A 12,245-nucleotide genomic window follows, 5' to 3' on the forward strand; every position below is an offset into this window, starting at 1 on the left:
TATAAATGCATGTAAAACTCAAGAGACAATAACTAGTTGCTGTATATAGGGAATGTATTTAGCTGAAAAAGTTATTGTCAGATAAAAAAAACTATTTGACATAAATTTATAATGCCATATAATCTATTTTTAGATCATTTTTTTATTATAAAAACTAGTTGATAAATGACATGAATGACATGTCAATTTTTTCACTGATTACTGTTATAAAACTAATTTATAATGTCTGTTAATCACATAAGATTTTGAATAACTTTTTAAACAGTAGGTGAAAGAAATATAACATATTGATTTGTTTTTATTGACAACGGGGCCCAAAATGCAAAAAAGAAAAAAAATTGTAATGAAACAATCTTAGGACGATGCACACCCGAAATATAAACTCAACAGCTAAAGAAAGAAAAAAAAATGGGATGGTATAAATAAATCCGTGACATGACCAAGTTATTTTGATAATAAAGTTCAACCAAGTTTAGCAAGAACGGATCCAAGGCAGTGTTTGTTTTGTCATACATGTCCATCAAGAGATGGACACGGTGGTACATGTCCACCGTTTGGTTCATTAGACATAAATTTTCGATGGACACGGTGACACACAGAAGCATATAAAATACATGTCTTTAGTGTCTCTCCTTTAACCTAAGACACTAAGACACAAATTATAAGACACAAACTTTTCTAATCTTATCCCTTCTTTTTTTTTCTTTAATTCCAATTTTATCCTTTTTCCCTTATCCTCTCTTCTTCTCCTTTCTCTTTTTCTGATTCACCTCCTTATATCATATACTCTCATCTTCTTCTCCAACTCTTTCTTCATTCAACCACAGTCTCTCTCCATTCCACTTCTTCGCCGCCATCATCGTCGCCACTACTGTCATCTCTTCCTTCATACGTTGTCGCAACCACTGTCGCGTTCCTTTGTCACGCCGCCTCCGCCATGGTTGTCTTCTCCGTTCTCTGCCTCAGTGTCGTTGTCGAGGCTTCCTCCCATGTTTGATATTGAGGCATTTCTAAATCAAACTCGCACCTCTCTTTCCAGACCTGCCTTCGTCTCTCTTTCACGCCGTTGCCTCTCTTCCACCATATATGGTCATCTATTTTGCTGTTTTTTTCTTTCCAGTTCTTTGAGGATTTTTTTTTTGTGATGAGAATAATTGTCTGTTTTTAATTTCAATTTCAATTTTTTGTTTGTGACTGTAATTAGATCGTGCTTTTTGCATGCGAGATGAGAAGAAGATAAATAGGGGGAGAGTTCTCTGTTCTTTTTATTTATTTTTTATTTAAATTTTGATTAATCTTGTTGTTAGAGTGATTTTGTGTTAGTTTGTTGATTTGTTGAATTGAATTTGTAATTGCATTAAAAGTTATTAATGGTGATAATCTGAGTTAACATAACAATGGTGATGGTGATAGAGATAGAGATGTGATAATGATAATAGGGTTATTAGTGTCATTTTATTAAAATTGTAATTTGAATGCAGGTCCTGTACTTAAATACCAAACAAGTTTAAGATTTTTATGTCCTATTGTGTCTATGTCATTTTATGTCTTTATGTCTATGTCTTATGTATTCCTACCCACTAACCAAAAGGAGCCCAAGAGCATAGGGCCTTGGCCCTCTTAATTTTTTTTTGAAGAAAAGTTAACAATTTTAATTATATAAATTATTATATATTATATAATTTTATTTTTTATTTAAAAAATAGAATAATTAATTATCTTATATAAATAATTAAATTATTAAATTTTAAAACAAGTAACAATCCTTAGATTGAGGAAAATATTATTTTCAATCACTTTTCGATTAAATAAATTTTTAAATCTTTAAATATTTACACTTTTTTTAAATATACTTTTTTTAATTTTTACATTTATTATCATATAAAAATATTTTAATATTTATAATAACATCAACATTTAATTAGATGTTAAAAAAATTTTATATATTATAATACATGCATAAAAGTAAATTATTTTAAAATTTATTTATTTATTCATGATAATAAAATTATAATATATTAAGTAAATTTATTAAAATATTGTATTTAATATATTTTATTAATTAATATATTTTAAATGCATATAACAAAGTTATTAGAACAACTTATTTATATTATTTTGTTGCATGTTATTTTATGATTTGAAGCATAAAAATATAATTTGCAGTCATAATAATACTTATTCATATTTTGTCCCAAAAAATATAGATAGCTCCAAATGAATAGAGGCACACTCAGTAAATCTAACTACTACTACACCTACCCAACTCATCTTTACTTATTTTGATAGGTAATTAATTCTTAAGATATCTCTCATTTATTTAGAAGAGAAATCTCAACAACTTTTTTAGAAAAAAAGGAACAGTTATCCACCATTAAAAGTAGAACTACTCTCAAAAGATAATTATCTTTTCTACTATAAATACACTAATACTCTTAGGTATATGGAGAATCCAACCTACTAAAAACCTGTTTAAAACTCTTATTAACTCAAGTATTGAAATAAACTAGATAAAAAATAAACTAATTAAAAAATAGATAATTTTTATATTTTATCAAATTCAAAATAAGGATTAATTATAAAAAATTTTAATTAAAAAAAAAAGAAAACACAAGAAACAGAAATATTTGATTGGACTCACCTACAATGTGTAATAAGTTTTGAATCTTCATTTTGTTGTTGGCCAACTTTGGCGAGGATATCATTGCAAATATTTACCTTGAGATATGATTGATAATGTATTCTAATTAAACTCTATTTTTATTTTAACGATGGAAAAAAAATTCAAGACTTCCTGATTTGCAATCTTATATGAGGCCAAAAATGATTGATGCATGCCTTTTATGATCATAAAGTTTTGCCACCGTTACAACTTTGATTGGGTTAATTTACCAAACTTGGCAATTTTTCCTTCCTTCCCATACTATGTCTCGGCAATTTGTGGACAAACCTATATGCTTCTTTTGGAGGAAGAGCACTTCCTTTTTACACTAAATTATTGATAGCACTTTGCCCATACATTATGAAAGCCTGAAACGAATAAAAAACCCTTTTCTTTCTATCTCCATTTCTCCTGGTTTTCTCTTGCTCCTTTAAATGATGAAAAATCCTTAGTATAAAATATATTAATTAATGTGTATAAATTCTAAAAAATATATGTATAAATTATATTGATTAATGTGTATAAATTTTAGTTTTAATAAATATAAATAAAATTATTTTTTTTAAAAATTTTTATAAATATAAATACAAATTATTTTTATTAAATATTAACTAAAAATAATAATATTTACTAATTATATAGTATTGCTTTTAAATTATATTGGATTACACGGCGAGATCATAAATTACGTGCATTTTACTACTCAGTGGAAATTAAAGCGCCCATCAAACTGAACCATTACGAAATTTTTGTCTATATACATACACACATGAATCAAAGTAAGGCTCAGTTAGGTCAAATAGCCTTATTAGAAAGAGGCCTTTTTTTTTCTCTTCCTTTTCCCTCTAATGCGTAGTGATTTGGAAGTGGTTGATTTGTTTTCCTTTAATTATTGTTTCTTTGTGGACTATGCACTCTACTTTGTGAATTCTGATTGTTTAGGATCAGATTTCTCTTATATTATTGTGTCTTCTTTGTGCGGCACTTCTTACAGAATTTTAATATATAGAGAGACATATATAAACTCAATCAACGTTTTTCCTTACGCCATTGTCTTTATTTTGTGGTGCTCTCCTTTCATAAAGGATCTTGTTATCTTATATATTTGCCTACCTATTTAGCACTTTGTTTTTTTAATTCATGTTAAGCCCATTCTATTGTTTTCTTTGAAGAAAATAAGAAATATACTATTCCAAGTTTCCAACACATAAGTTGCATTTATTTGATCATAATTATTATCATACTCTAATGTATACCGTAATTTTTATTTATCACTAAAATAAGATCATCAGATGCAAACTACTTATACTCACATTTCTTAGCTTTTTGGCAGTTGATGTTGGGAAAATTAAAGATAAGAAGATCTACCTGGAGATATAACCAAAATAATGGTGAATTAATTTAAGATTATTGGTTCCGTCAGTCACTTAGGTCATTGGTTCCGTCAATAATTAATTTCGTGAGTCACTTAGGTCATTGGTTCCGTCAACACTAACAGGGGATAAAATGATCCCTAACAACTCTAACAGGGGACAAAATAATTCCTGACCTCTTTGTTCAAAATCAACACTATTATTCCCCAATTTTTATTATATCTCGCATAATCTTAATATTGATACTCTCCTTTTTCATTATCACAATTTTCTTTTCCATCTTTTTCTTTCTCCTCTTCAACTCCAAGATCAAATCATGGTGTAACTGCCACACGTATCGTACCTATCTCAACATGTCATGAATCACACACTTCCTAAATCTCTGTGACTAATACACCCACTTCCTCCGCAGTTCACCCACCAAAAGCATCCACTTCCACGTCCTCAATAATAGCATCACTTTTAACCCCAACAACGTTCATCACATCCTCAAGACCAAGTTCTACAACTATCCCAAGGACACATTTTTCTCCATTCTCCGACAAGAAATATAGATTGTTGGACATTAGGACATCATGAGAAGATTCTCATTTTACATCATATGCAAATTTTCATTTGAAATGGACCCCTAGTGCTTCATTCATTCTTTTTTGGAGCTCAAGTTGGCAGACAATTTTGATCTTGCATCCAAGCTATCAGTACAACAAGTAATGTCATTAATGCAGCTCATATATGAAGTGATTAATGAACATTGGTGAAGGAAGCGATCGGAGTGGTGGACAATGTGGTGATGGAGATGATAAGATAGAGGAGGAGGGAGATGGCGATGACGACGACGACGGATCTTAACAAATCAGACTTGCTGTCTAAATTCATGGGATCCATCGAAGACGATAAGTACTTGAGAGACATAGTCATTAGTTTCCTGAGTATGAATTAGTTAAGAATAAGTTGAGGATTTTTCTTCTTATGAACATTGAAATTGCAGAGTGTGTATTGTGTAGCTTGAAGTTACAGTATTAGACTGTTAGTGTTATATGAGATATAATGAAAATTGAGAGAGAACAATGTCATTTCTGAACAAAAGAAGTAAGGATCATTTTGTCTCTTATTAGAGTTATCAGGGACTATTTTGTCCTCCGTTAGAGTTGACGGAGCAAATGACCTAAATGACTGACAGAGCTAATTATTAGAAATCAATTGAGTAATTAATTTTATTTGAGAATTAAAATGTCTTATTCGAAATTTTTTGAGGATCAAAATGGATATTTACTCTTAATTTAATATATCTTGGTTAGTGAACCGTTAATTATAAAAATAATCTCATTACATTATCTGTTGCAAAAATTAAACATTTTAAATGTGATAATAGATGACTAACTAACTGTTTAAAAACTTTTTTATTAATAATATAAAAAAATAAACCATAAATGTATATAATTGTCCACTAAAAAAAGAAGTTGATAGCAACCATAGTCAAAGTCGCGTTATTATAATCAAAGACAGAGACATAGATTTACATTAAATTAAAGAGACTATGTAATTGTCCACTAAAAGAAAACTTGTTCATAGCAGCAATAGTCAAAGTCGCGTTATTATAATCAAAGACAGAAACATTAATTTACATCAAATTAAGGAATCTATGTAATTATCCACTAAAAGAAGTTGTTGACAGCAACAATAATCAAAGTCGCGTTATTATAAGGTACGAGTCTCTGATCATTGCTGACTTTGCCAACCGATCCATTGGGAGAACCACACCATGCTTTTTCTTTTTTTCTGGCTAAATATGTGACAAAATAAACATTAGACAACTCATCCAATAATGGAAAAGCACGCAGCATACATGAAATGAAGTTAGAAATCGGAATAGCCCAAAGCCTAATAGTATTCAATATTTGTTTAGTTTGGCTCCCCAACATCGAGATAATAATAGAAAAAAGAAGAAAAATTGTTGTGTTTATAATCGTTCCTATCATCCAGATTTTTTTATATCTGTGTCACTGTCATAGTTATTATCGTATTGTTTAACCTATGTTAATTAGAAAACCATCAAAAACTGTTTTTAATTCGATAATTGAACTATAATAGCTAGGCTCAAGAGAATTTCACTACTGTCATAAGATAATAAGCCATAAAAACAAAACCTTAAAACAATTTGGTACATGACACACTAGTACAAATAAACGCATTTAAAATGTCCCGGTAAGAATCCTTGGACATCAAATATTCCAATAAAATATAAAAATTGGATGGGATAAGTTGAAGTCGAAAAGGACATTTTCAAGTAATCATGCAGATGGGAAGATCATAGTATAACCTAAGGTTAGTTAGAGGTGAGTTGTTCATTAAAACTAAAACAATGACGTAGACACTAAAATTAGTCACTAAAATTAATTACAGATATAAAATATAAATTAAAATATAAAATATATATTAAAAATAAATTAAAATATACATGTATTTATATATAAATACATCTATTATAACTAATTTTAATAATTAATTTTAATATGTAAATTGTATTTTTAAAACTTAAAATAAAGAGATACGTAAATTTAAGAAAATGTACCTTTGATTATGTTTTTAATTTTATAATTTTTAAATTCTTTTGGAATATTGATATAGATATATCTTTAGTATCCAATGTTTCATGATGTTCGGTTGTTCGAGTCCTGAACGGATTGGTTACGTCAAATGTCTCGAGGTGACAGAATTTGGGGCTCGAATCACTCTTGCGTGACGGGATCCCACGGGCTGATATGAAAGGGAAAGGATGTGGACTTGAGGTCCTCTCGAGTTGGTGATATAACGTAGAGAGTCACCTGCAAAAGAAATTCCGACGCTTAAATCAGATTCCGTACAAGGATGGCAGAAAAAATAAAAGACAAGTGTCGTACCGGAGGAAGGATTAAGACCCTCCCCTTATATAGACTGTACTTAAGCGAGTTCCACATGAATAGAACCATCTTCTAGAAAGTTTCTTTCGCCGGCAAATTTCATGCATGGACTAAGGAGGTGACGTGTGGGTCACTTCCTGGTTCGGTCACGGCATGTTGCCGAATCGGCGGGTCGCGCCGATGCTGGGTTTTCGGTTAGTTGGGCTGGTGCAGAATACAAGATTAATATAATCCTCCAATAATAAGGTAATTAAGGGAATGTATGATAAATTTTTTCTTTCGGTGACAACCTTGATATTTTGGAAAAAAATATTTAATGCAAAATGAAGTTGAGTGAATATAACGTAGATTATAACTAATTTTTTAAAAGAGTAGCATTGCATGTGATTTTTTTTTCTATTGCAAAAAGAATAATCTTTACCATAACATGATCTGATTTTCTGAATCAATAGTAGTGAAATAATAAATAAATATCCATCGATTTAATTTGGTTGTATATATTACATTATTTTTATTTATTTTATTTTGTAAATGATATATTTAGTATAAATCAAAATATTTATTTTTTAAAGATGAAAATATAACTTAATGACCAATAACAACAACAATAATAATAATTGGGACATTTTGCAAACGTGATCACTTTATAATATATATTCATATGTGAATTATTATTTCTAATTAACGTTTCAAACTTATACTGATAATTAATAATTATAAATTGATTATATACATATATTTAAAAGTGAGAGATTTTTTGTCAATAATTTTGATGTAAATGTGATGTTTTTTGCTATCATTATAGTTTTTTTTATCCTCCAAAATAAATTAATTAATATATTCAGTAAATCAAAAGTACAAACTAACTAAAAACATATATATCGTCTAAGATGTGTCCCAACTCCCAATAGTACTACATATCATCATGTCGCCTATAAAACCAAGATCCATAATTAACACATGGATCTTAAACACGCATACATGACGAATCTATACCTAAAACCACCGCGCTAGAATATATGTACAACGTATCTGTATTAAGGCTAAATTATTTTTAGGGTCACATAACACACGATTGATGTAATTATATACAACAGTCTTCACATGATTGGTGTAATTATATGATTCTATCCGTCCACACAGGTTGGTTTATTTAATAGGTTGGTTTAGATGAGACGTATCGAAAATGTTTTGTAACCAAAGAAAATTAGCCAAAAACAACCATAATTTATAATACTGTTTATTAAATTTCTTTTGTGAATTTTTTAGATTTAGATAAAGGAGAGAATGAAACTTTATACTGGATGGTATTTTGGTATAGTTAGTTATATATATTATATATGTAGCCTCTAGATTCATTCACTCATTCAACTTTTATAGACGGCATCAGGAAGAAAATGATTTTTATTTCATGGTAAGAAGGCTTTCAAACAATGGGTATGATTTCATAAGTAGCATGCATTTCTACTTTTCACCAACTAGTTCAATTCAAGATTGATACTAGTAAAGGTAGTTTTATTCCCCTAGTTAATTAATTTGACATTGATGTGCAATTACATAATTTCTCTAATATGCAAAAGTAGCTGTGCTTGCATTAGTGGAAATTGACATAATAATTTCCCTTTCTTAAATTAATTACTCCTATATGATATGATAGATCTCATCTCTCTTCCACATTAATATATCATTTATTTACAAAACCCGCCCTTTCCTTAATTAAGTATGCATTATTTATCACAACCGACCCTTGAGAAAACTAACGCAGACCCTCTTCCATGCTTCTTTGTCTGGCTCCCAAAGTGCAATTTTCTCCCTTACTTCTACAGCCAAATCATCCTGTCATATTATAAATCATACTTAGAATTTATAGAATATTTTAGTCACTAACAAATTTAATTTTTCAAATAGTCTCCACATTAATTTTTGTTTTGTAGCCAGAGAAATGTGTATATAGAACTAAAATAGAAGATGGGACTGGTAACATACCATAATGTAATCTTTGTTAAGAAGGCGATCAATAAGGTGCAAAAGAATGTCTTTAGAGTATTCAGGGTGACCTTGGATTCCCATAATATGATCTCCATACCTAAACATTTCAATTCCAGTTTTCTCTGACCAAGCAATCACCTCTGCCTTAGCTGGCAGCTCTCTTACCTAAAATAATTAAATCCCATGTTATCATCACGTAATTATATTATAAAATCTCAGGGTAGACATATATATGAGATAATAATAATTTAATTTTGATGGAAATAATAATAATAATGTATAACAATACTATTTGTATACTAAAATTAGCCATTAAAACCAGTCATAGTGTATTTGTGTATATTTTCAATATGTGTTTTGTATTTCAATATATATTTTATACTAATAGCTTATTTTAGTGTATACTAAATATAGTTAAATAATTTAGACACACATGCAGGATGCATGCACACACCTCGTCTCTGTGGCACTCAATAATAGAAAGCTTTAATGGAATGTCGAGAGATGAGAGTGCCAATGGTGAAGATGAAGACAAGGTTATGGTTCTGACACCGATGTCCCAACCAGTCGGAGAACGACTCACCTTCCCTCCCAATGCACGCCCAAGTATCTGATGCGATTTTGGTACATAAATACAAATATAAAAACCTTCACAAGCAAAAGCTAAAAAACAATTTGCTTTATACATTGGCAAATAACATTAATTATCTTATACGTCATAATATACCCCCGTCCAATCTATAAAGTAATCTTCAATTTAAAAAAATAAAGGCGATGTATCATGTATGGAATTCTGGTCCAGTTTCATTTCGTAAATATTATTCAGAATTGAGATAAATAAATGTTGACGTAATATGCATTATGTATATTACCATATAGTAAAAGATACATTTTCTTTGAAAGTAACGGATGCAGATTAAGGATGTATTTTAATTAAAATTTCTTTGAAATATATCCATAATTCATTAACTAAATATGACACTAACTAGTGGGCCATGAGGTTGGATATGTACAAATGTACTTATTTAAACAAAAAATCAAAATATACATGTCTCGTCACTAACTAACTTGGGTATGAACAGCAACATGTGAAATTAAGTTAAAAAGGAGGCCCAAAAGGATGCCGACGCAAACATATACTTATTTTGTTATCATAAATTTGAATCTGTAAATCCTAACTTGTTTAATAAATAAAGGTTAAAAGAATAATTGAGTAATTGATTGGTTATGTATATGAAAGTAGCGGGTGGAATGAAAGGAAGAAGTTGGCACTTACCTGGTGGCCGAAGCAAATGCCGAGGATCTTCTTGTTCATGGAGTTGAGTTTGTGGAGCAAATTGATGAGGTCATGGATCCACGTGTCATTAGCATAGGCATCGTTACAGCTGCCAGTGATAACGAAGCCATGGTAGAGAGGCAACTCATGCTCGTCTGGAAATTCACCCATGGCCACCCTGTAAACGTCCCATGTCTCCCCTGCCTCCGCCAGCATTCCCTCTCTCTCTCTCTCTCTCTCTCTCTCTCTCTCTCTCTCTCTCTCTCGTCAGCTGTATTTATGCTGAGCTCTTGCCAACGGCAAGCCTCTTTTTAAAAGCCAGGGCCGGTGTTACCAAACTGCCCATGATTTTTTCACTTTATTACATTTTTATCCTTACTCCAGGAAGGAATGAAAAAGGAAAACGACCCTTGCCTTGCGAGTCGTGGTTTTGACCCCAAGACTGCATTTGTAAACGCCGTTATTTTTTTTTCCGTAGTTGATAGTTGATACTCAACAAGACAACAACAGCATTAGTTTTGATTAATCGGCAACATGAATGTGGCCGGAATTATGGATAAGGGGGTAAAATACCTAATAATGAATCTGTTCTTGATAGAGATATAAATTAGTAGTAGTAATAAATGGGATCCGATTCCATGGTATAATCAAGTGTACCAATTGTTTCAAGAGTTCCGAATCTTTTGGTTTTTCATTGCTTTCACCTTATTATAATCTTATCACTGCTGTAGTGCCGTCTATTATTGGCGAAATTAAAGGTAACGCTCTTTATAATTTAGGAATAACGATCAACTTATTATTATTATTTTCAGAAACTCAAGAGTAAAATATACTTGTTTTCACATCAACTCATGCAGGATTAATGACTAACATGTAATCATGTATTGTGTTGTGGTTCAAAAAAATTGATTTATTTTCAAATCCCTTCAAAAAATAGTTTATTTGAATCAATTCAAAACCAACCTGTTTTTTTCTTTATATTATAATTAGAACCATTTCTTAAAAACAAGTTGATTTTTTAGTTAAACATATCTCAATAGTTGAGCCTGTATGGCTGTTTCTTTACGTAAAGACAATTTTGGCCATTAATAGTCACTATTTTTTTTTATCGTTGCAATAGTGTGATAACGAGAAGAAGTTTGTACAATACAGTACAAAGAATATGTAAAACTTTTGTTACACAAAGTGCATAATAAGTTCACAATTATTTCTTTTGTTTCTTCAACGCAAAAGCACAAATATTCTCCATCAAAAGTGAGGAAATACACAGATAAATTCTTATTTATATATTATACGGAATAAGATTTTTTTTATTCTAAGAAATGATCTTGGCCACTTATTTTAAAAAGTAAGAGAGGAAAAAGTGAAAAATAAAAAGGAAATATAATGTGAAGAAATTTTTTCTCTCGTTAAAATAAATAAGAATTTTTAGAATACACTGGGTATATTATTGATGATTCTACTTTGTGCTCGTTATTCTATCTAACGAAAGAGTCTCATCATATTTTGCAATTATATATTGTAACAAACAAAATATGGAATAAGCGTTGTTTATGATTGATTTCTTTTGTTTTTTTAAGATTGAAGTGAGATTTTGACCTCATTCACAATATGTTGATTATTTCCTTAACGGTTTGAACTTGAATCAGATCTTTTGTTTAATAATTAATACATATGCAGTAATTAATAAAATATGAAGATGCTATCAGTATATTTTTTTTCTTAAACAGACTTCTGGGAAAGAAAGAATTTTAATTTATACTTTTAATATAAAGCGAAATAAAATTTAATTTAATTAAAGCAAGATACACCTGTTGGTCCCTTAGATTTTTCTTTTCGTTTTTAACTCCTTTTACCTTTTCGTTATTCAAATAAAACATTTTATAAATCAAATAACAGCTTTGAATAAAGTAAATTTAAATTAGAATATTTAAATAAGTTAAAATTTAAAAAATTTTAAATTCTTTCATTTTGAATAATAAAAAGTCAACACTCGTTAAAAATTATTAAAACACATATAAAAAAAGAAATTTAAATCTTTTAAA

At 29.7% G+C, this 12,245-nt stretch overlaps 1 protein-coding gene across 1 annotated transcript; it reads right to left on the reverse strand.

Moving 5' to 3' along the window:
- Nucleotides 1-8,349: 8,349 nt before the first annotated feature.
- LOC107480452 (gamma-glutamyl peptidase 5) lies at nt 8,350-10,416 on the reverse strand. The gene is made up of 4 exons (XM_016100596.3): nt 10,201-10,416; nt 9,379-9,534; nt 8,922-9,089; nt 8,350-8,771 (listed from the first exon to the last, which is right to left on the reverse strand). The coding sequence occupies exons 1-4, from the start codon at nt 10,414-10,416 to the stop codon at nt 8,670-8,672; spliced, it is 642 nt and encodes a 213-aa protein (XP_015956082.1). The 3' UTR covers nt 8,350-8,669.
- Between the last annotated feature and the right edge of the window lie 1,829 nt (nt 10,417-12,245).

This window comes from Arachis duranensis, chromosome 3, assembly GCF_000817695.3.
Source record: "Arachis duranensis cultivar V14167 chromosome 3, aradu.V14167.gnm2.J7QH, whole genome shotgun sequence".
Classification (NCBI taxonomy): Eukaryota; Viridiplantae; Streptophyta; class Magnoliopsida; order Fabales; family Fabaceae; genus Arachis; species Arachis duranensis.